This window comes from Vanacampus margaritifer, chromosome 12, assembly GCF_051991255.1.
Source record: "Vanacampus margaritifer isolate UIUO_Vmar chromosome 12, RoL_Vmar_1.0, whole genome shotgun sequence".
Lineage (NCBI taxonomy): Eukaryota > Metazoa > Chordata > Actinopteri > Syngnathiformes > Syngnathidae > Vanacampus > Vanacampus margaritifer.
The window spans coordinates 18,768,682-18,795,345 of NC_135443.1; the positions used below are offsets into that span (position 1 = coordinate 18,768,682).

Genomic DNA, 26,664 nt, shown 5'->3' on the forward strand with positions numbered 1-26,664 from the left:
TGCATGTACAATATGTGGTAGGCGACATGCTTGCAAATGAGGCAATGAAGGCTTCAAAATTACAAAAAAAGCACTGCATTATTCACTTCTATATTTCTACTGCCTAAAGCAGAATTACATAGTCAACTGGACATATGTAACACACTTGGAGTGTCATTAGCCTCAAACCATATTATTGATGAATGATTTCCTGTTATACAACGTTGTGAATGTTGTAAAGTGTAAAGATTGGGCAGTGTTTCAGGCAAATATTCATTAGTGGGATTAATCATTTTGACCATAACTGTATCATCATGACACATTTTTTTCACCTGTGGTCACAATGTGTAAAGTTGACATAGTGTGGGGAGGGTGTGCGTGTGCACGACTACTATGAGTCACACGGTCCACGCTTTGTGATCATTTTATATAATCCATCTAATATCAGTGTGGGTGTACTAACCCACTCTTTCGTGCTCCCACTCACTGTGGCATCTCCTGCATCCAAAGTGAACGCACACACATGCCCGCGCACACGTGCGGGCGCGCCTCGTGCACGCGAGTCGAGGGTTCTCAGTCTTTTCATTCATCCCGGTGAAGGCTGCGCACATCATCATCATAATCATCATCATCATCATCAGCAGCAGCATCTCTCTTCTCCCCTTTTTCTCCACTGCTGGGATATCTTATAACCCCCCACACGGTCCTCGTTGCGCGTGTCTGAGCGGAAGATCATGTCCACGGCGCTGCGCTTCTTGCCTCCGCGGCACACGGCAGAGAGAAGCCGCTAGAGGACACGCTTCACTCTGCCGCGCAACAAGAGAGGACTTGGGTGCGTGCGCGAGCGCGCGCGTGTCTTCCACGCAAGAAGAGAACTGCCAAGGAACAATAAAAGTGCTTTTAATCCGGGTTGACGGATTTGTAACGGTGCAGGTGCAGCGGTGAAGACACTCGGCTGTCGGATGGTTGTCGAAATTGAAGAGAGGAGTCCCCTCTGCAAGGTGAGACCTCAACTTACTCAATAGTTGCATGAATGGCTGATTAATATGGAGTGGGTTTAAATGCGCACAACAGGAAATTTAAGGCACATTATGGTGCATATTTATGACACTGTGTGAATGACATGCCTTAACTTTTTGACTCGTGTCGTTTTACACATTGGACACCGTGTTGATGAATTAAGAGTAGCCAATTTCCCCCATTGAAGTCTTGAAGGAATATTGTTTTAAATGCACATTTGACAAACTGTGTAAATATTTACATGGATGAAAGAAATGCCTTTTTGACTTTTTGGTCGATTCTGTCATTTTAAACCACAGATGAACGCATCCGTTCATGCTTTAAATAAGTCATAGTTTTCCCAACAGGGTGCTTAAAGGAGGATTGTGTGCAATATAAAGTTTAAGACATGAGTTGAGTATATTTCACACACTGTGAATATTTGAATGAATGGGGACCAGCATTGAGTTTTTTTTTTTGGTGTGTATTTCCAAATGGTGAAGGTAGGATCTTTGTCCACTTGTGGTCGCCAACCTCACATTGTACACTGTAATATCTGTGATGGTGAATGTGTGTGTGCGGTCTTGGCCTGTTGAGTGACGTGGAAGTGAGCAATCGACACTCTAAAAATGGTTGGGTCAGAAGTAACCCAATTATGGATAAAAAATGGACCGATACATTGTCGATTTGACCCAATTTTCTGGGTTGTTTTATACAAAATGACCCAATTTTTTTTACCCAAGTAAATGATCTGACCAATAGTGGACCAATATCTTTTAGTTGTTTTACACTATAAGACCCATTTCTTGACTCAGAGTTGGGTCAAATTACCCAAGTAGAGGATTGGTCCATTTTTGACCCATAGTTGGGTTATTTTTTGACCCAACTGTTTTTAGAGTGGAGGATGTACAGTTGACAGGCAGTTAACTGGCTAAAGTGTTAGCTATTGTGTGTGTAAAGTGACGGCATCAGTTGAGACAGAATGAGCTTGTATTTACTGATTTTGTTAAACAACGTGAAGCTGTGACAATGTCCGTCCTCCCTTTATTCATAGAACCTTTAAGAGATTACAATTCACTTGTACTAGCAGTAATTAACCAACGATGTTTACTATCGATGTGCAATTGTGTAAATAAAGCCACTTGTACTTTGCAATACGCACATTGCACTGTACCTTATTTTATTAAGTGTAAGTATTTTATGCACTTTCTCTTTTTACTTTCTCCTGGCTAGCACTTATTGCTACGTGAATACCGCAAATCTGCGATATAGCAAGAACAATAAAGTAAGCAAAAGGTAAAAGCTGAATGTGAACCGCTATGTAGCAAGAGATAACTGTATTGATCTCCACTTTCTGAAGAACTGATCATGTAATGATTTCTCATAGTAATTATAAACAATGATTTAACAAAGAAGGAACATAACTATCAATATACAACACTATTTTTATGCATCTCTGCAAGTGTGGCACCATGTTGGTGACCCCAAAATAGATCAATATCTTACTGCTGAATTAATTATTTTCCTATGTAGTTTTGCAGGGACAGTGCGTTTAAATGCATGCAACATGAAGTTTATGGCACTTTCCTGACACGTGTGAATATTTGCACCAATGACAAATGAATCAGGCAAAGCCTTCTTGACTTTTTGGTTCATTCTAACGTTTTAAAGCACAGGCGAAAGCATCGGTGCCTTAAATAAGATCTTTTTTTTATTGGAGTTCTTGCAGGGGTCTGTGTGCGCAACATAAAGTTTAAGAGCTGGAGTGACGCACATTTCAGACATTATTTGCACGGATGAAACATGAACAAGGACTAGCATTAAGATGGAAAATTGGACTTTGAATGTCTGATTGCCTTAAGTGAGTCGAGGCTTGAATGAGTATTTTGTCTAACTGCATAGTAAGTTTAATAAAGCACGTTTGTGATTTGTGGATATTTGCATGAATGACCTTAGATAACCCATATTTTTCAAGAGATGTATGTTCAACATTAAACGTGTACATGTAAAAGTGTTTGAAATGGGGTCAACTTCATTTGTTGGCCATACTGTTTGGGACTATTGTCAAGCTTTGGAGTAATTCATCGTAATGATTATGGTGCCGCTTTGTCATGCCCTAATGCACTTGTCTGCAGTGAGGCTGTCAGATTTGTTGATTGAAATCATCATTTCAAGTTCATGCTGTGGTAAACGTAATGAACATATCAAAGAGTCATTTATTTGGTTAATTGTAATTAAGTGGATAATATACCAACCCATTGCATTTTTCTCAGCCTCCAAATTGAGCACTGAGGAGAGTTGTAACTTGAACCCTCACAGTGGATGAGGTGCACTGCACGCCACACTTGTTCCGTTATTTCTGCTTCGTCTCACTAAAACTGCTGCAATCGCAAGAACTCGTCACTTTGGGACAAGCGTCCAGTCTACTGCGCGTCTGTGGAAGTGTGATACCAGTTTATGGCCTTCTCACTGCTCTTGTCCTGCACACACTTCTGTAGACACACAAACACACACAAGCCCGAAATATCATTCATTCAGACACATTTTAATGAAGTGCCCCGGGGGTCACACAATTGTGTTGTTTTCTATCTTCCCAAACAGCCGTTGGTTCAATCCTTAGAAAATGACATTTATTTCCCTCAGTGCACTAAATCTTCTGTCCTTATAGGATGAGTTAAACCAGCTCTATTTTTCAGAATGTAGTCAAGGAGTCACGCTCTCGTTTGTACATCTACTTATTGATCTCGCCTTGTCAATTAGGTGTGTTAGTGAGCGTTTACACCTAAGTTGTACTCAGTTTGTATCATCACAATGACAGATAAAATTGAAAAGTGCAAATAGCCAATAGCGGTCTATAATACAGTTGTCCCCAACCATCGGGTTGTTGAGGTATCAATGTCTCAAATTACACCAAGAATGGACTGACAATATTAATTAAAAAAAAAATGTTATGTTTAAATTTTATATTATTTTATTGGTTTTATATTTTAAATTTTTGGTTTATTCATGTATATGTATTATTTATTTATTTATTTATTTATTTATTTAAATGTTTTTTTTTCAATTCTATTGTCTTAATTTCAACACTAAATGTTCTCCAATTTCTGTAGTCCTCATGAAGACGGGCAGATCATCTGTGTTGAATCAAAATCAAACACAGATCAAAATTGTTGCCTATTTCCTGACATGTTACGACAAAACCAATTTGAAATAATGTCCCGTTGTTGAATAAAGGGATAGAAAATAAAATGTGTTTTTTCAATCTGATTCATTGATTAATCAACAAAATAATCTAGCGATTACTCAAAGATCAAAATAATCGTTTCTATATATTCAAGAAATGACTTATGTGAAACTGGTCTATGGTGCAAAACATGTTGGGGACTGCTGCTGTAAAACAAACCATGCCCCAAGTTAGCTGCCAGGTGCAGGACCCCGCTAATGTCAAATAAACACCTCCCTCAAATAGATGTCCTACTTCCCATCAGGAAAAAAAAGTCCACCCTTTAATTGCTATTTACAGCCTTTTCATCAGCTCACTTTCCCAGACTGTCCTCTAATTTGCACTTAAATTCTTCACAGGTGGACTAGTGGTTACCATGTATGCTCTTATCGCTCCTCCCACTATCTGAAAATATGCATGTTAATGTAAGTGAAGACTTTAAATTGTCCATACAGTAGGTGTGAATCGTTGTTTGTAAAATATGTTGGCCCATCAGTGCCGTGTGTACGGCAGCTGTTGTGCAGTCACCTGGGATAGGTTCCAGCTCACCAGCAACCTCAAATAAGAACATTTGCAATAGAAGATGGATGGATGGATTGTAAAAAGGGAGATTAGCATTTCCTTTCTAGTCCACAAACTCTCATGTAAAAAAATTGCTGTCCTATATGATCATGATGTTGTTGTGTTTGGCTCTTTTTTGCTCTGTTCTCCTTTTCCTCTGCATGCCCCCTCTCAAAGCTCCCTCTGTCCGACTGCATTTCCAATGAATGTCAATGCCAATGCAAACTGAAACAGAGGCAGGAGAGTAAACTCTCTGGTTGCAGAGTAAAACTGTTCCGGTATGATAATTCGGCAATTCTGAACATTCTGCAATATCAAGCAGCTGAACAGAATGGATTTAAAATAAACAAATACATAAATAGATCAAATGAACACTGGTTCTCTCAGTTAATAGATGATTTGTTCATGGTCAGCTGCTAAACTCATTTGAACTCACCAAACAGCAGCACCTGAAGCATGTGAATAATCTCTGTGGGTTGAGTCTTAGCGTATGTTGTAAAAGGCCAATTATTGTTGCAGAAGACGCTGACATGTGATCACTCTACAATGCACTCCACAATTGCACCATCTGGTCTGCCTGAGAGCTCGCCATTTCTCCATATTAGTGCTCTTTATTTGGTTTCGAACTCAAAAAAATAGTACTGTAAATATAGTCCAGATACATAGCTACACCAAGGGAAAAACACTTCTGACAAATTATTGTTAATTACACTAATAATATGTAATGTTACGACTTTAGAGGAAACTATCCCTACACAAGGCAGGGAAAGCAACTTGACAAGTCTTATGGGTATATTGAAAAACAATCTCTGGACCGCTAGACAGATAAATAACTAGATAGAACTGGACAAAGTACAATTTCTGGAAAAATTGCATGGGAATGCTGAACGCTGAATGCTAATAGGTGATTGCTAATATTTTAATGCATGTGCTTATGAAGTAAATTGAAAGACAAATTAAGTGAAAATTACACATTTTTAATTGTAGTTAAATGATAAATGAACAAAAAGAAAACTTGAACTGCAATCTGTCTAAGGTGGGATTCAAACCATCACTTCCTGTTTACAAGTCAAAGCTCCACCGCACTATCCACTGAGCCACAATGGACTTGATGTCATCATTGAAGTGTTGTGAAATGGTAGTGAAGTATGTCTTGCTGAATGCCAGTGAATGTCATTGAAAAGTAAATTAAATTTATTAAATATACTGTGTGTTAAATAAAGAATCATGAAAGATAAATTGTGTAAAAATAATAATAATAATAACTAATTGTGGATAAATGAAAAAAAGAAAAGTTGAACTTCAATCTGGCTAAAGTGTGATTGAATAATTTCAAAGAATGCTTCAGCATTCCCACAAGTAGCTAGATACCTAGACAGATAGGTAGATAGACAGACACTTTATTGTCAGATACAAGATCATATATATATAATTGAACTAAATCAACTAAATCAAACCAGTTCATTAGCACGTACATAATGCAGAAGAGCTCCGAGCCACTCAGAAGTAGCCCATTTCGCTGTGCCGCTGTCTGTCTCTCACGAGGTGCTGAAGTGCAAGTGGGGGAGATTCTGATTAACCAACTGGCATAATTTACTCAACCCTGGAGGGATTAGCGGGAAGCCGTGCTCTTGAAAAGTGCTAGCTTTCTTTCTCTGAACTCCAATAAAAAATTCAAATGCACGTCTGGAGGTTCAGGATGGGAATGACAACGCATTTGTCAATGAATTTATCATTTTGATGAATATTGGTAGCCTAAAATAAAATATCTATATAGATATATCAGTGGAAATATCTATATATAAATAAAAAAATCTGACGGCTGATTTAAGATCCATTTGAAACCGTTAAGTTCAGAGAACTATTTATAATATTTCAGTTAACTTTAAAAGAGATGCTGCTGACCTTGGGAACTCTTAGCATCCTTCATTTCCTTTTTTTAATTAAAACAAAGATATTGCAGGTAGAGGTGGCTATGGTATTTATTTTTTTAAGTTTTCATTGAACTTTTTAAGGCATACTGATTACCCTGGTAGCTCCCTGATCTTTTTGTTGGAATTTTAAAACACATATGTCTATTGTCTAAAATTTAAATGTCAACATTTTGCAAATCTAAAAACGTGTTCAATAAACCTATGCTTTAAGGAAAAAAAGTTAGGAGTTGCAATTTGTATTTATTTATTTCTTTTAAATTTTGACACCAATATTTTTCTCCTTTACTGAAAATAAACATCGGCTCCAATTATCGGTTGTCGGCCTCCTTGATTACTACTAGTATCAACCCTGAAAAAGGAAAACAGATATCGGTCTGTCTCTATGCCAAAGGAACAATTTTAAAATACAATCAAATTGAGAGCCAAAAATGAGGTTCAGAAATAGAAACACAAGTTGATATTTAAAGTTGTAATCCTGGCATTAATTGATTGTGTACTTTAGAATGTGATGATGTGTTTAGGTGCGTGTGTTTGAATGGCGCCATACCGCTCCATGGCAACAGGCAGCATTCGTCTTCAAATATCCTTCTCTCTCACACACACGCACACACATAGGCACCGTATGCTGTGACCTTTCTACTGACTGTGTGCATGCCAGCCCTTGCATGAGTGTATCTGGATCAGCGCTTAATGTGTGTGCGTATTGCGTGTGTGCGCTTCAGCGTGTGGCCCGTTTGACCTTTCTCAGTCTACGTTCATTAATAGCGGCATAACAAGCATTAGGGAGCTGCCCGCTGTGCTTGTGTACACGCTGGAGATATCGCGAGTGCCGAGTCCATCTTGCCATGCGTCGCTCTCTCAGACAAAGCAGATCACGTCATAATCGTGTTGCGCTGCTAATGATTAGTTTACTCAAATGTTAGCATATCGTGATTCATGTATCGCTCAGCGGGAACCAGTCACAGCTTTAATATATATCTCGATGCGCTTGTCATGTTATGTTAATATCAGTGCTGGACTAATAACCACTTGCATATTTCATATCCAGGGTTGAGTAGACCAAGCTCTTTAGAAATCAATTTTTCCCCCCTCATCACCGTGCTGGGAAGCTGGCCGTCTGCCAGGTGGGCAGGAAGAGTGAGGGGGATATTGAGGGCGCATTAGGGAACGAGGTGTCGAAATATCAAAATAGATTATCAAATTTGCTGCGGCCGCGTGAGTGACATGCTACTTTGAAAATGTCCTGGGCGACCCTGACACAGCCGGGAGGGATGACACTTTGACATTTTGGTCACAGAGAGTCGGTCGGGAGGGGCGCCAAGAAGACGGCGGGAAATACTCCCAAAAATGAAGCGCCACTCAGGTGCAATATGTCATTTGTCGAAGGATGAGCAGCATCGGCTTGTACCTGGACAGGACTTGAATATCATTTCAAACTTATTTTGCAATAAAACCCTTAAAAATAAATACGGATGAGCGACATATTGGGCCGATACTTCATTTCAAGGTATTAGTACTCACTATCGGCCGCCCTGTTGGGCTGTTTCAGGAACTACAAATTCCAATAATAGATTGCCATTATTGTCAAGCAATTTTATATTTTCAAGAAATAATATACAATAAATTGGGATAAATAGGTCCTTCTTCCATTGCAGCCCGATCATCCTGGAAGGGGGATTGCCACATTTGTGGTCCCTTCTCAAGGTTTCTCATTTTTTGCCTGTTAGTTTGTTTTTTTTAGTTCTTCCTTGCCCTCTTGTGGTTCGATTAGGAGATGTCGTTGATGTTTGTCAACTGCGGGCATGTGAAGCCCTTTGGGACTCTTGTGTGATCAAGGGCTATATAAATAAACTTGACTTGACTATCAAAAATAGTTCTTGTGGTATTGATACTAACTGTCAAGAGTTGTGTACTCGTACTTGAATTGGTCTGAAAAAGAAAAGTGGTATCAAACAACTCTACTCCCTATAGTTAAAAACCACACTGAAGAAATACTGGGCCCTAATTTCATGGTCAGCGTAAGTCTAGTGCAAAGCGCAGTCAAAATGATGTTAGACCACTTGCGCCATAATTTAGACCTGCTTTTAGCTAGTCTAGAATGCAGTCTTGTTTCTGTCACCAAATTGTCACGAGAAAATGAAGATGCACCCATTTTTACCCAGAGCGCACGGGTGCCATGTGTTGAATTTCAGCTAGTTTTCCCCACCAAGTGTGTTTTCAAACAGATGCTGCGTTGCCTTCATGACTTTTTCAATGTAAATAAGTTCATTGCTTTAAGTAATAATGTTAAAAATATGTCTGTTATTAATGAAGGTTTGTTAATTGTTTGGATGGTAAATGACAATTTTATTTATGTTTAAAGAAAAAACAATATCGTTTAACTTACTTCCCATTTGATGACGCACTTCCGTTTTCTGAGAACGCACGTCATCTTTCGTGAACAGAGAAACGCAGGAGCAGAGCCTAAATGCTATCCAGTGCCTTCCATTTAGAATTGTCAGGCAGGAATGCCGTAAGTTTTATTTTATTATACTTAATACTTAATAGCATGGATATCAATGCTTATTTTCGGCGATTTGTTATCATAATGTAATTGATGCACTTTGTGTTTTTGTATTAGCGTTACTTTGTGTATGTAGCGGTTTATTTTATTTTTGTATTTACAGTTTTCACCACAGGCTTATGAAGACAATTAAAACGCTTCAACTGCACTCCAGGGTCTTCATTTGTGGTTTAGCTTAGTGTCACCAACATCTTTCGTTGAAAACACTATAGTGAAAAGTCATCATTCGATGATTCTTCGTGGTCAAAATGGCTTCCAGTAACAGGTCTGTACGCAGTTCCAGGACAAGCTACTCATCTGCATCAGTGGTAAGCGCTGCCCAGGCTCAAGCCAAAGTGGAGGCTGCTAAGGTGAGAGCGTCGTATGCAACCAAAGAAGCACAGCTGAAGGTGGAAAAAGCACAAAGTGAGTTGGAAAAGGCCAAACTTGACGCAGAATTGGAAGTGTTGACACTACACAGGGAAGCTGATGCTGCCGTAGCTGAAGCAAAAGTGCTTGAGGAAGCTGAAGCAAACCAAGAGGATTCCGAAGGCAGACAATCACTACCAGAAAAAGAAAAAATTTAACGCACAAGTGAATACTTGCAATTCCAAATAGACAATGAACAAGCTCCATGCCCTCAAGATTTACCAACTACCTCACGCCCACAAGTGAGCTCACCCAACACATTTGTGACATGGCATCACCCCAATGAAGACAATAGTGACAAAAGTGTGATCTGATAACTTCAGGCCTTCAGTTGACAGACCAGAGAATTACAGAGCATGGTACTCTTCATTTACTAGTGCAACAGCTAAGGTTCAACTCAGTCCTACTCAGCTACTAGATCTCATGACAAAATGGTTTGGCAAAGAGTCAAGCGAACAAGTGAAGCGCATACGTTCAGTATACGTCAACAATCCCATATTCGCTTTGCGCAAAGCATGGGAGAGACTGAATGAATGTTACGCAGCACCTGAGATAATTGAAAAGTCACTTTTCAATTGATTAGACAGCACCCCCCCCCCATTCCAAAAAAAAAAACAGTCAAAGACCACTTCATGTTGCGCGAGCTAGGAGATCAGCTACAAGAGATTCAAGGTGCCAAGGAAGATGGGTACCTTCCTGGCCTGCTATTTCTAGACACATCTCGCGGGATTGGGCCAATCGTAGACAAACTCCCATATGGACGTCAAGAGAGGTGGATGTCACACGGCTCCCAGTTTAAAGAGGAAAATCAGGGCTGTTTCCCACCCATTGAATATGTTTGCAATTTATTTTTATTTTTATTTTATTTCATTTTTTATTTTTTTATTTTATTTCTCCCTTAAGAGCTCAGTATTGTTCATTCGGTAATTTTACCGATTTGACATGTCATTATCATTGCTCTCTTTTTTTAATTTAATATTTTTATTTTGTATGTGGGTGAGTATGTGCACGTGTGTGTGTGCGTGCGTGTGAGTGTGTACTCACTAGTTCACCTAAAACCTATTAAAAATCCCATACCTTTCACCTAAACCGAATACTTCAGACTCCAGCTAGAGTCGTGAGGCTGTCAGGAGACCCGAGGAAGGATCAAAGAAAATAAAGGAAAGTGAAATCCAGCACCAACCAGACATTACCTACTACCCACCGGGTCACCAATCAGAGTCTTTCACCCACCCCAGAAACATCTAAATTCCAACAAATTAGGGAGACCTCAAGAGACCAAAGGAGAGACTGAGGAAAGGAAGGAAGGATAGATGAAGCAGAGTGAGATCCACAGACATCAGCCTCCACCGATTCAACGACCAGAGGAAGAAGCAGATTATGTTTGAATTTCGATAGATGCTGGTGTGGTGGATCTGGCATGCATGAAAACCTCCACCAAAGAGGGGAACCGTCGACCCCGGCCAGGACAGAGCAAGCACAACACCTCAGGGCCCCCCAGGCCACGGCAGCGCCAAGGGACAACCCCCGGGCCCCGCAGGAGCCACCGGCCGGAGAGCAAACCCAGGAGCCAGGAGCTCCCCCCACCCCAATACGGCCCGCACCCCCCACTCAACGCAGCAATTTCATATGCAAGGAGGCAAAGAAGCGCAATGATCTACGTTTCAACCGATTGCTGTACACAAAACTGATATTTCCCCCATCCAAGACCTTCATTAGAACTGCCCACTGCATAATAAGCCACACAGACTCGAAAATTGCAAAACATTTAGTAAACGAACCATTTGATGAAAGAAAGGCCTTCCTCAAAGAAAAAGGAATATGCTTTAAATGCTGCACTCATCTTGCAAAGGACTGTAATTATAAATTAAAGTGCTCTAAATATAACCGCAACAGTAATGTCCCAGCCATGCACTATGGTCCTTCACCACAAACTAACCAAGCTCCCTCACTGGCTCAAGATAATGGCGGGGAGGGAGAAAAGGTAGTTGATGTCACAACAAGCTGCACCGACGTGTGCGGTCTAGGCCGAGCTAGGTCGTTCATGTTCCAAAATATGTACCATAAGGGTCAAAAGGAGAGGGCTATCAAAGCTTACGTTATATTGGATGATCAGAGTAACCATTCCTTAGTCAGACCTGAGGTTTTTTTTTTTTTTTTTTTTACATTAAAAACGAGCTGTTATCAATTATCAAAAAGTTATTATACAACCTTAAAACATGCTCTGGTGTAGTTGAAACGTGGGGCAAAATGGCAGGTTTACAAATTGAGTCACTCGATGGGTCAGTAGTTGTCCCTTTAGCACTGCTTATTGAGTGCCAAAACATTCCCAACCACAGGAGCGAAATTCCAACTCTGAGCGCCGTGCTACACCAGCCACACCTCCAGTCCATAGCGAAGTACGTACATCCCAGAACTTGATCCTAACGCTGAAATACTTCTGCTATTAGGACGTGACGTTTTACGGGCACACAAGGTCAGGCAGAGAATTAATGGCCCTCACAATGCGCCATTCGCCCAGCGCTTAGATTTAGGCTGGGTCGTCGTCGGAGAAGTTTGTTTAGGTAAAACTGCACAAGCCAACAGTCAGTTCTTTCAAAACAGTTGTTCTGGAATATGGTCACCCTACTATTTTCAAACCATGCAATAGTCTTGTTCATCTGAAGAAAACACCGCACACAAATAGATCAAGAACAGCACCTGAATAGATGCTAAGACAAACAGTGTTCAACAGGATGGAAAACGACAACAAACCAGCTCTCTCAATTCAGGACATACTCTTCCTAAAAATCATGGATGATGCTATGTACAGAGATGAAAATAACAGCTGGGTCGCACGGCACACTTCCATTTAAAAATCCTCGACAGCAACTGCCAAACAACAAGGAACAGGCCATCAGTAGGTTCTCGTCCCTAAAACACAACTGAAACAGGAAACCCGAAATTCAGGAACAATATGTGACATTCATGGAAAAAATCTTCTCCAATAACCATGCTGAAAAAGCACCTCCGCTAAACCAGGAGAAGAGTGCTGGTATCTTCCCACATTTGGAGTGTATCACCCACAAAAAAAGAATCAAATCAGGGTTGTTTCCAAGTGCCCAGTTTGCCGGTGTCTTGCTTAACAATGTCCTTCTTACGAGCCCTGATTTGAATAATACACTAATTGGTGTATTGCTCCGCTTCCGGAAAGAGAGCATTGCTGTTATGGCAGATATACAGCAAATGTTTCACTGTTTTAGAGTTCAAGAGGACCACCGCAACTTCCTTCACTTTCTGTGGCACAAGGACAATGACATGAATAAGGAAGCAATTGATTATTGCATTAAAGTCCATGTATTTGGCAACTCCCCTTCTCCTGCCGTAGCTGTTTACGGACTATGCAAGGCAATCTGCGCTGGTGCAAAAGACTATGGTGAAAACACTATAGATGCAATGAGTACGTACTGTAGATTTAACAACTTTTCAGTGGATGAATTGTAGTGCAATAAGTTTGAATATCATCAGCCATCCATTTCAATAGTTTGATTCAAACAGTAAAGCTTAAGTGCAATATTGTATCACTAAAAGCATATTTTTCAGAAGACCAATTCCCAACTAATTTCTATGTTAAAAATTCAGTTGATTGTTTCTTATCTAATATTGTAATATCTTAACATTGTAAATTGGAGGTCGCTGTGGTGTCTAGGGGTTTGGGGGCGGGGGGTGCTGTGGTGTTTGGGGGCCGGGGTGCGGCGGGGGCTGAGCTGTGGTGAGTGGTGAGTGGCGGGTGAGGGTGGGGGGCGTGGGGTTGCGGGGGCTGTGGACCGGTGGGGGGCCTAGTGGGCCTGTCGTGCCCCTTTCTGCTGCGTTGGGCTGGGGGCGCGGGCCGTGTTGGGGTGGGGGGGTGCTCCGGGTTCCTGGGTTTGCTCTACAGCCGGTGGCCCCCGCGGGGCCCGGGGGTTGTGCCCTGGCGCTGCAGAGGCCTGGGGGGCCCTGGGGGGTTGTGCTTGCCCTGTCCTGGCCTGGGTCGACGGCTCTGCTCTTTGGTGGAGGTTTTTCATGAATGCCAGATCCACCACACCAGCATCTACCGAAATGCAAACACAATCCGCTTCTTCCTCTGGTCGCTGAATCGGTGGAGGCTGATGTCTGTGGATCTCACTCTGCTTCATCTATCTTTCCTTCCTTTCTTTAATCTTTCCTTTGGTTTCTTGAGGTCTCTCTAATTTGTTGGAATTTATATGCTTGTGGGGTTGGTGAAAGATTCTGGTTTGTAACCCTGTGCGTAGTTGGTGGTGTCTGGTCGGTGCTGGTTTTCACTTTTCTTTGATCACTGCTCGGGTCTACTGACAACTTCACGACTATCGGGATTCTTAAGTATTTGGTTTAGGTGAAGGGTATGGGATTTTTAATAGGTTTCAGGTGAATGAATGAGCACAAACTCACACGCACGCATAACTGCACACACGCGTACGCACGCACACACACACACATATACTCACGCACCAAAAAATAAATAAAATTAAATAAATTGGAGGTTTTTGCTAGCTGGAAATCCGAAACATCACAACCAAAACTCAATTATCAAAACTATAACTGTGGATGATATGACTGTCTGAAGTTCAACTGTTTCACTTATTAAATTAATTAATTGTATTTTTTAAATATTAATGAATAATTTTAATTACTTTTTCATATTCAAAGGAATGATAGATAGGCTCTATCACAACAATGGGCATTTTGGACAATGAATTTGCAGAGTGTTTGATTTCCATATTCATACGCACGTTCTTTTTGCGAACAGACTTGATATCAATATCTTATTCTGGTGTGTTCATGCAAATTCTGACCTGACAAACTCAGACGGCAACACACTATTGATATGTACGATCTTTAAGGGCACGCTGAGACCAGAGCATCACACTCACACTGTGGAGTAGATTAAATAGGGCATGACCTTGCAGCACCTAGAATATATAAATAGCCAAGTGTGTGTATGATGTCTGCTCTTGGAGACACGTGATAATTTGCCTTATAAACTAATTCAATGCAAATCTGTTTACCGGTATATAATGTTAGATGGCATTTTTCAATCTGTTTGTTTTTTCTTTGTGTTAGGATGCGAGCCAAAGTCTGAGGTTCAGCTTCAGATACTCTGACAGTCGAGTGAAGTGAAATAATAATATATATGTTTTAATTAATGTTATACCCTTATCCCAAAGTGGGAACAAAAGGTGATGTAGGTCACAATCGATACACAGATGATCACATTAAAATAACTCTAACCAACTTGACTCCAGCTGATGGCATCTCTTACTAGATAGACCACACCCCTTAAAGACACACATCCAACAGATTGCAGAAATTCCGCTTTCTAAAACCTAAAAAATGGTGGTGGTTTCTTGAGGGATGGAACGAATTAATGGCATTTCAATTTATTTCAATGGGGAAAATTGATTTGATATATGAATAAATTTGAGCTACAAGCTTGGTCATGAAGCTCACAAGGGAGTACCAGGAATTTATTTGAAATTTGTTTTTGTTGTATTAGTGCAAAATCTTATACAAGGGCTTGTTTCTATCAAAAATTCAGTGCAGTTGGAGACAAGTATTGTGACACTACTAACTTTGTTCCTTCCATTTAGATATTACATGGATTTGTGCTGTGATACATCTATTCAGGCTTGTGCTTGCAGCACAGCTATAACACCATGCCAAAATCCATTTTGGTCTTGTTTCCACATATCTCAGTCAGACTTCCATCAACAACTTATATTTCACTTGCGTCGGGCCAAAATCTCTTTAATATTTAATTTAATATTTCTTCAAAAATCTATACTTTTGGTCAGTCCACACGGTGTGTCGTTCTTAAAAATTATCAACCAATTTAAAGTGATGAAAATGGCTTTCTCTTTTTGATGACATAATATTAATTAACGGTTGAACAAGCACGCCAATTTTGGGGACTTCTTAAAAGTGACAATTTTGAAGGCACAAGGTTTTGGTCCGACGCCCGCGATTTGAACCCATATACACTTTTGGATTTGGAACCTTGTGATTGACAGTTGATCCCACAAGGACACGTGGGCGTGTCTCCACACCACATTATCTGTCAGTCCTATGGTTACAGATTCTATTTATATATACTTACTGTGCATAGTGCTGCTTTAAAGCTAAAGCACCGCACTTGAAGGAAGTGGGAGGCCGTCAAATAAATTATACTGCGTTCGCTTTGCAGCGTTCCAGCCCTTGGTGTCACCTCACAAAGAGCCTGTTTCTGTTTCCTAATTGGTTGATGCAATAATTGAGGCTTGGGGGATAGCGAGAGAGAAGTATTACAAAATGCCATTTGCCTGACTTCAATAGTTTCTAATATTTATTCATTTTTAACCAAGCCAGTGTTTAAGATATTGTGTACCTGATGCCTCAGGGGAAACCTGTTTCAAAAACTTTAAAAGATTGCTCACAAGTGTAGGTTTTGGGGATTATATTCCTCAAAATACTGAAGTAAATGACTTTACTCGCTGCTGATCAAAATACAGTAGACTGCCAGGAATGCTAAAAAAAAAACAACAACTTTAAAGCTTGTATTTCTTTTCCACTACCTTTTGAAAAAAAAATGCTTTTATTGCTTTTTTATCATTTTGTTGGGTTTGACACCCCTGGAGTTTCACATCCAATACAGATGTGATATTGAATGTGGATGCAAAAAAACTTCATAAGGGCTGGGTGATTTTGCCTAAAAATAAAATCTCAGATTTTATAACAAAAAATTTGATTTACAATTTCCGGGTTTTATATTGTTATTATTATTATTTTATTATATATATATATATATATATATATATATATATATATATATATATATATATATATATATATATATATAAATATATATAAATATATATATATATATATATATATATATATATATATATATATATATATATATATATATATTTTTTTTTTTTTTTACATAAACCAATAAATTTTATCAGTTAACAAAAGTAACCATATTTCTTCTCTTGGAATCAATGTGCAAAACTTCTACCTCAAATCAAATACTTCTGGAAATATAAATCTATGTGTTTAAAAAGTAGAAAAGTAAAACTTTTTTGTCAACTTTGTTTTAAAAGCTAAACAGTGCTACTTGTGTACCTCAATATGACACAAATAAACATCACAATTAGGCTTTGTTGTAGAATCGAGGTCATCCCCTCCAACTGTTTGCTGAATTTTTATTTGCAAAAATATCACTAGCATTTGAGTTGCCAGTCATGGCAAAATAACCACTGCCTAAACAAACGGCGTGGGGCAACTTGAGCAATATACTTGCGGCTAGATAGCAGTACATACCTGGGTTCTCCCGTTTTCAGCAAGTGGTGAAATCGAGTCTTCCTCATTGTATACATGGGTGCCATATCATTAGCGAGGTGCAATGTGTCCGCTTTGGTGATCGCTCTTATTGTGCCCCTTTCTTGTCATACGTGCTACCTTGTGTAAATGACTCCTCCATGGTAACATAGTAAACAGTTTTTTTTGTTTGTTTTTTGCGGGAGTTTGTTTGCTGTTGTTGAGTTCCTCCCGTATGGAGTGTGTGAGGACACGATTGGCAGAGCTAACGCTACAAAAGCCCATTGAGGCGAAAGACTCGGGAAACGAAAGGGGGAAAAAAACATCGATGTTATAATTTTTGTAATCGTTCACAACAAAACACTTGAATGATTTAAAAAAAATCAATTTATCGCCCAGCCTTAGACCCACAACTCCTGAAGAGTTTGCCTGCAAAGTTACACCAACAACTATAAAAGAGAGCAATCAGTCCCTAATAGAATATGGAGACCCCAGCAGTTTTGTTGCCATCCACTATATCCTCTCCCATATGTTACAGCAACATAACAGCTCTATGTTGTCTACCCCCCATTAAGTCAGTGTGCTGTTAAACACACAGGGAGGCAGGGATGGGCTCAGTTTAACTGGAAAACTTTTTTCCCCCGTCCATGATAATAGTCCTGATTCACCCTCTAATGAGTCCATATTGTGGCCCCAGGCAGACAATCTGCCATTAATACCACTAAGGACCCCCTGAGAGAGGAACCGCAACACCTCACCAGCAAGAAGGTTTTGTCAAGGATTGCTAGCATTATTTTCTAAGAGTAAGACTTACTCATTTATAGCGCCTGGACTCGTACATCAAATCCGTGTTTAGGCTACATATCTGTTTACCATATAACCATCATATTCTGAACACATTCAAATGGGTTATTAACACATCGTTGTCCAAAACGTGAAAAATCTGATTTGATCATAATGGTGAAGGGAGTACCCTTACATTGCGTTTAATATGTCCCATTTATTACTATATTATCCAAAGCACTTTACCAAGCCAAATAAAAAAAACAACAGTGTACATATGCGGCTGACGCGTAACGCCCCCGTAATAACCGGAAAGGTTTTCATTTTTAGTTTAAAATGACTTACTTTTACCTCCAGAATCCCTTGCCATACACTGCCCCCACCCCCACCCCCTGTTTTTAGTAATATTTTAAACCAGGGCCTATATCTATCTTCTCCTTTGATCCATTTGATTTGTCTTGCTGCAGGCTATAAACGTTTTATGTTGGATGCCCTTCGTGACACTACCCTCTGCATTTACCCAGGCTTGGGACCGGCACAAAAAGGACACTGGATGGCTACTGTCCTGTTGAGACTGCATTTATTAATTATTATTTTTTATCTATGTATTTATTGATTTATTTACATTTTTTAGTGTTTCTTTTCTTTTCTAGTCTATTGTTTGTCTGTCTGTCTACCTACCTATCCATCATCTATCTGTCCGTCTGTCTGTCTGTCTGTCCGTCCGTCCGTCCGTCCGTCCGTCCGTCCATCTATCTATCTATCTATCTATCTATCTATCTATCTATCTATCTATCTATCTATCTATCTATCTATCTATCTATCTATCTATCTATCTATCTGTAATTATGGATGTTTTTATTTCTTTAGCTATGTACCAGCATGGCTGCTATCAGTTATTGTAACATCAGTCGCCTACTTTTCTGTGCAAAGGTCCTAACAAATGTATACATATCTAGGCCTGTTGTTATGGCCTTTTTGTGAACCAGAATGACTAAATGTATTTTTTTCCAATGCAACATAGTGCGGCGGAAGGGAGTAAGAACACGAGACAAAGTGGAGAAAGAACTCTCGCATGATGCAGATGATATCCCGATCACAAGGGAGGTCACATATGGGGTTGTGATGGTGCTACATTGTTCAAGCCTACGTTGTCATCATCAGCTGCCACGGCGGGGCTGGGAATGACGGGGACAGCAGAGCTAGAGCTAGGTTTAGCTTTAGCTGCTACCAGAAATCTGTGCACCGTCCACTCGTCACTTGGCTCAAATACAAGCAAGAGTGTGAGACAGACAGAAACAGAAACAAGTACGTTGATAGAAAGAGACTGAGTAACTGAATATTTTCATATAATATGGTGATAGACGGCAGAAGAGAAGACGATCAAAAATAGTTGCAACTTGCTGAGCTCTGTTCACTGCAGTGTGTCTATGCGCTACTGCTGCTCTGCTCCACGGAGAGTGAGTGAGACGTAGAGCGACTGGCTGGCAGCGCCCTCCTTACACATCAGCCAATCAGCTACTTAGAAGGAGGGGCAGATAGCACAGAGCAGAGTTCTGACAATTCTCCTTAGGATATTTTTTAAGTTTGGGGTTTTGCCTGCCATTACGAAAGAAAGTTTGAGCTGAGAGTCCTGTGGTATGCTATGCTGAGCTTCATACTAGCTTATTGCTAACCATAATGTGAGTTAACTTCCAAACAAATCTCCCTCAGTCCCACACGGCGTTCACTATTTAAACACTCTACATAATATACACGGCTAAACTCATTTTGCAGTTGATGTTACGATTCGTCATCCTCATATCATTATTAGTGTGTGTGGGTGAAATGAACTACTATGGGGAAAAAAAGCTTAATTTGTCCCTTTTCTCCCCATTCCACACAGCAACAACAGTTTTGTTAGCAAGTAAAGCTTTACTTTACCTCATTGGATGTGTCTGTCGGTCGGTCGTGGCTGGCTTTCAGTGACAGTTTGAAAACAGCATATGGCCTTCAATCAATCAATCAGCCTACCTATACAATCATGCATTTTAATCGGTGTCAATTAGACAAGGATTTTTACTACTTGTAGGCTGTTCGGGTACCTATCACTCGCAAATAGCAGGGGCGCACTATTGTGGTGATATTTATTTTTATTTTATCTTCATGACCATACTTGGTATTGGAGTAATCCAAAAGTAATCCAAAGTAATCAAATAACATTACTTTAATATTATGGTACTTGGATTACGTTACTAACTACATTTCTAAGCAGGTAACTGTAACGGAATATATTTAAAAAGTAACCCTCCCAACCCTGCATGTCTGTCATAGCAGCTAGCTAGCACTAAGCAAGGGGTCACCAACGTGGTTACCAGGTAGTCCCCAAGGACCACATGAGTAGCCAGTGAGTCTGTCCCACCTCACCAGTGATGGCGCATTGTGAATTTGCAGGAATGTTGTATAACTCATCATTTGAAAATGTAAAGAACTGAAAAGATTAATAGTAACAAAGTGTGTGCATTGGGCTATTTGTTTCCAAATTATTGTGAGAAATGAACATGATCAGTGTCTTCACATTAATTAATGTAATTAATTCGTAATATTAACTAGAGCTGTCACTAACAAATCTTTTTAGACTCAATTATCCTATCGATTTTTTCACTGATAACTCGGATAGTCAGCGAGGCAGAAATATTTGGCGACCAATTTTTTCCAGCCCTAATAACAACATATAATAGTAACATATGATTGTGATCAAATGTGTTATTTCAGAAGTGTGTATCATAACGGTAGCCCTGAACATTAATTAGTAGACAAGAAATAGCTCTCAGCTTCAAAAAGGTTGGTGACCCCTGCGCTAAGCTAACCAGCCTAGCGTCCAAATTTATGAACTCTTTAAAAAAAAATATATATATATTATTTAGTTTTGCAAAACATACAACAATAGCTATTCTTAAAAATGACAAACCAATGACTGAAACAATTGTTGACTATACATAACAAAAGAAAACAAAATAACATGCCAAGGGGGATAAGTTTACAAAACCCTGAAATGTTCACATGAATTGTAGGTCTTGATAGCCTTTGGATACGAGAAAACTTAAGGGACTTGATGTACTGCCTGATTTCACAATAGAAAAAAAAAAAAAGTTTTCCTTTGTAAAAATGCACATTTATGGATGTAAAAGTTTGCCATAAGAATGATTAGATTAATAATATAAATCTCCTTTGGCTTTAACTTATTTATTTTAAGGTCATAGAGACCAAACAGTACATCTTTCCAAAACAGTTCAAAATCTCCATCAATCGTTTTAGCAATAAATTTACAGATGTTACTCCAAAAGCTTTGGACAAAGGGGCAGAGCTAAAATAAATGAGTCACAGTTTTGACCTCCACAGAATAGAAAGTTCACTTCTCATCAATATCTTTCTTGAATCTTTTAACAATATGACCATTTGAGGGGTAAAACCTGTGAATTATTTTAAAAGAAATTTCTCAAATTTTGTTAGTTAACAAACATTTTTGGGGTAACAGCCAGACTCTTTTCCAGTCTATGTGTCAAATTTGTGAACTCCCTTTGTGCTAGGACGGCATCAGAGGCCAACAGCAAAGTAAGGTCAAAGGTGCTGATACACTGTCTAGATGGGTTTTATTGAGTGATTGCTAAACAGTTTAACATAATGCTCATTAGCTGTCTGAACATTCCCTTACATGCGTCAAAGGAAAGTTAGAAGCTCTCCTTTGACCGCTCTATTTATTTGCTAAGGCACACACTGATATATTATAAGGTACTTCAAAACTAAAATTGAGCATTTTGGTCTCTTGACATAGTTTGACAAGTTGCCCGCTGTTCTTTTTTTTTTTTTTTTTGCCTCCTTAAGATACATTAAAGATCATGAAGATATTAAAAACTTGAAGCATTTGAATGATTTTATTCCCTCGCCTAGTAAGAATCAATAAAAGGATTCATAAAAAAAATCTGACTGAATAGATCAAAGTGAAATTAGTTCTTTAGTGGCTGTTGCTCTTGTATCAGTTCTCTGTATCACTGTTTAACTATATTATTTCAGTATAGTATCCCTTGTTGAATAGACATAACTGTATCAATACCAACCTTTGTTCAGATGGTATTGTTTATTGTTTCTTTATATCTCAGATGCCATTGTATTGTTTTGTTGTACTGTCTTAGCTCAAGCAGGCGTGCAGTAGTAAAGCTGCGGATAATCTCAGAGATGAACACCAGAACAAAGACATTTATTTTACTACATTGCTGATGGGTCACAAGAGCTCCATTTTACCTCACATGAAGAAAGTTTTACATCACTGGACCAACTGGTTGTTGTAAAATCCCTTTTGCACTGATTGCAAGGAGATGATTCTCCGGAATCTTTGTTGCTCAATGATGGATTCACGTTCAAGTAAACGAGGTACTCTTTAAAATTCTTACCTCCGCAGCTCGCCAAGACTGGAATGTTTATCGCTTTCCAGATTGTGAAGATGAATGAACTCTTAAATGCAAATAAGCAGACACGCATCTGCATTACAAATATCATGAATGATTTCAAAAATTATCAGCCAGTGGGAAGAGTGCTTCAAATCATGATGCACTTTAATCCATTGTCGTAGTAGTAAGATGCATGATACAGTAGCTCTTCTTTCTGGAGAGTAGATAGGTCTAGCCTGCACTGTCCCTCATGAATAATTACTGCACTCGAAGCCATGCTAGCACCACGGGAAGGGCAAGCAGAGGGAGGAGGAGCACACAGGCAGACTGAACGTTCAACCACCACATGCAATTTGGAACAACAGGGAAACGGGAGCAGAAAAAGTTTCCACACAAATTCTATAACGGAAGCATGAAATGTCAATGTGGAGTAAACAATTTGACTGGTAAGTACATTCGAACGTATTTAAATACATTTTCCCAAATATGTTCAAACATACTCGCAAGCACGTTTGAACAAAACTCGCGAGTACATTCCAATGGACTGGTAGGCTAAATGCTACAAACATAGCATATTTTCCTGTAATGCCACGGGATATTACTTGCGCATGCGCAAATCAATACCCCGAAGCAAAAAAAAGCTGAACCTAAATAATGCACTGCAGACATAATAATAAATTATATAAGTTACAACTAAACAATTTCTTTTTCAAAATTTTGAACGAACAGTATTGGTATAAAATGGGCCAAATGCTTTAAAAAAAAAAAATGCTTTTGGGGAAAATATGCTATGTTTGTAGCATTTAGCCTACAAGTATGTTCAAACGTGCTTGTGAGTATGTTCGAATTTAAATACGTTCAAACGTACTTACCAGTCAAAAATGTTTACTCCACATTGGCAGTTCCACGCTTCCGTAGTTATCAGTCACTTCCAAGGAAATGTTCATTGGAGTGCCTGTTTTGAAATCAGGCCTAATGATCTCCAAAATTCCAATTTCCCAGCAGTTTTTTATGCCATACAATACTGTACATAATATTGAAATGCCGGGAAAAATAGTGTTTTGTATTACAGCATAACAGACATACTAAATTTGAGGGTGGCCTTATAAAGTATTTGATTTGATTTCCTTTAACTTGGAGATACCCTGGACTTAAACAGAAATGTAAGTCTTAACACAGTGGACAAATGCATGCTGATAAAGTTCATGAAATGTTAAATCTTGTCAGCTTGAATGTGTCTTGATGCTAGCTCTCGATTTTCGCTCTGATTTTGAGTTGCATTTACTGCCACAAAAATAAAATCTAAACACCTCTAAGTAAAAGTGTTTTTGTCATGAAATGAGGGTTGGAACATGCACCAGAATCCTAATATCTGTGTCAGCTATTTCGGCTTCTACATTGTATTCCTATAATGCAGAGTTCTGTTTATACTGGGCTGTATTTGCATTAGTTTGCTGTATTTAGCACAAAGGGACTTGCTGCAGTGCAATTGCGATGAATTAGCTTTTGGATTCCTTTGAAGACTTTCCTTTTTTTTATTACCAGACTCAGCCTGGAACCTTTGATTGCTTTTGTGCAAAAGGGAGGAGGGCTTGTTCATCTTGGTGCAAACGTATTTCGAGGGGTAGCAACAAAGTGAGCTGCTTGTGATGTCAACCTTCAAAGTGGCACTGCCAAGTGCTTTGCAATCTATGAGGTTTAATATTGTCAAGCTTGTTGGTCTCGTGAGTGAGTCATTAAACAGGTCACTGGCTCACAGGCTGTGGTCAATATTTCATATTGTGGATGCATTTTTTGACATTTCAATAAAAAAAGCAACTCTAGTTCAAACAAAAGAGCTACGAGAGAAAATGTCAAAGAAAGACAACAGGGTGTTGCAGTGAAGTTCACAGCAGCTTTTTCCTTGATGGACTTGGCAGAAAGTACTGCAATCACCTGCTGTGTTCCTTCTGCAGAGCCGCCTCGCCATGAAATCCAGAGAACAAATAAAAGCCCAGTGCTAAAGAAAGACCACAGATTAATATTCGAGTCAGGATTTAGTGGTTCGACCAACTTGAGATCAAATTTGGGTAAAAATGGCCCTTGAATTAGAATGAGTTTGGCACCCCTGGTTTAGGTGCTGGTCCTGGGTAGGGATAGATTGTTACTGTGAGGGTTTCATGTAACAGTTATGGTTAGGGTTATGAGGTATGGGGTTAGAGTTTAGGTTTATGGTTAAGGCTAGGATTAGTAGGTTTAGTGTTAGGATTAGTATGGCTCTCGAAGGTCTATTAAAAACTTAAATAGCCCCTGATAGGAAACCATGGAAAGAAACTTCATGTTCATTGTTCTCAAAAAGACTTTGACAGACATTATAAGAACGCTGACTATACAGTATTTATGCTAATCCTGCCTCCTATTGCGTTAAAAATTTAGATATCTCGCTGAACAAGAGGTGTTCATTTTGAACGGAGCTATCTGAGTACAAGAAATATTAAAAATCAAAATGGATATTCCAAGTTCAGGTGGTGGAAAAATACCTGAGCTGTTATTAGAAAGATATAAAAGCTACCTCCAAGTGCGGTGACAGCTTTTTAATGAATAATGGGCCAGAGGCAGTGAGATTTCAGTGAGGAGGCTCAGAGTTCACATTCATGTTAAATACTTGATGTGGTCTTAAAAAGAGAATCCGCTTAATGTTGACTGTCTTCAGGCGCCTCGATCTGGCTAGCATGCTAATCCTTGTTTTATTTCTTTTCTCAGAGCTGTGTCTAATTAGAGTTTAGGGCTATTTTTTTAAACGATGGTTTATCGTGTCCATCTCTTGTCCTTAATTAAACTCATGTATTCTCAGTTTCAAGTTCTAACGTAAATACTGTGTGCCGCTTGGGGCCTGGTTTATATACACAACTAAGGGGGCATTTTTGTATAGCAAATAATGTTACTTGTATATTATAATTTATGTCCAGTAAAACTTGATCTTAAAACAAAAGAAAAAGGAGTATTACGGAGAAGCAGCAATCATTTAGGCAGACTGGGCGGAACTAATATTTCTGGGAGCACCCAGGCACATAAACATGGACAGAGCTGAAGTCTCATGAGATTTACCAAAGTCTCATGAGATTTGTTGCAGTTCTTAACTCTCTGAACTTTTCTAGATTAAATTCCAATGCACAATCATTTTCCCCAGCTGACACCCATGTTCAACTGAGCCTCAGCTACTTCAAAGAAAGAAAGCAAAAGTATTAAAAGTCATTTCAAGCTCAAATTGGACCCTGCATCAGAGCCTGACTGAGAAAATGGGTTCACTAAGTCCACAGCTTGCGCTGCCCTCGTTAAATGCATTTGAGCGAAAACGAAATGCAAATGATGCCGCTAAAGGATCCAAAAGATGAGATTGAAGATTTACTCCCGGTTTGATTTGACTGAACAGCCCGCTTATGCTAAGGAGACAACATGCTCAGTTTTTGGTACATGCCGCTTACAAAATTGATCATGATGTCAACAATAAAATGGGATTTTCTGTGACATCATATGTTCCTCTGGGAACTGAGTGCCTTTAAATTCCTAACATGAAGATATCACAAGCAGCCCACTACAATATGAGCATCTCCTCTCTCATTGCTTCCCCCCACAATCTCTTTCCCACTTTCATTAATTTCTTCGCTATCTGTTTTTCTATCTTTACGCTTTGTTGGTCATACATTTCCGCAAATCCCACCAACAGATTGCCTCTATTAATTAGGCTGCCGCTCACGTCCCACTTGTGATATTCACAAGTAATGGAGATATTAAGCAGATAAGGCAATTCCTGCTGTCACTCCATCTTTTAATTAGGCAGCGGTTTAACGGGTAGACAGCTGGCTGATTTCAAGCCAATTGTTGAGAAAATACATCGCATGCATTTGTGCTTATGCAAAAAGTTGTGAATAAATGTGATTCATTAATTTTACCTGTAAAAAGGGGATGATTGTCTATGAAGACCTAGTTTTGTGCTATAGGAAATTGTACTTTATGATTGTCCATTATGTTTACTATACAGTACTACTGCAGAAAGTGTATATCCTGGTGAACAACTGCTTCGGGACAGTCATTAGCAGGACTTCTACAAATTGGCCTGGTAGGGATCCCTGAAAACCAAATTTATTGTGTAGGATAACGTTCCGCTCTGAGAGGTTCATATGTCTATTTACTTCATGTGCCACAGCGCCACTTAGTTGTAACAGAGAATGTCTAAAAAAATATACAAGCACTTAATTCATATATTGTATTAATTTCAAAATCTGACAGTGTAGACAAGACAAACAGAATAGATGACTTCAAACAAAGTTTTAAAAAGTTGAATGTGGGTGGAGCATGAATGCAAATTATGATGAAATTGACTAGTGCCAGAAGCCAAGATATTTCCAAATTTCATATGGTGAGTTAGTGTTACAGCCCACTATCGACTGTGTAGTCACAATCATTTCAAAT

The 26,664-nt window shown here is 39.3% G+C and overlaps 1 protein-coding gene across 2 annotated transcripts in view; it reads left to right on the forward strand.

The window, feature by feature from the left end:
• The first annotated feature begins 498 nt into the window (after nt 1–498).
• Nucleotides 499–26,664, forward strand: part of LOC144061952 (zinc finger matrin-type protein 4) — an 88,154-nt gene continuing 61,988 nt past the window's right edge. For both annotated transcript variants that reach the window (XM_077582910.1, XM_077582911.1), the window contains exon 1: nt 499–980. In XM_077582910.1, coding sequence (XP_077439036.1) covers nt 942–980 — 39 coding nt within the window. In that variant the 5' untranslated portion in view covers nt 499–941. The remainder of the gene's footprint in view (nt 981–26,664) is intronic.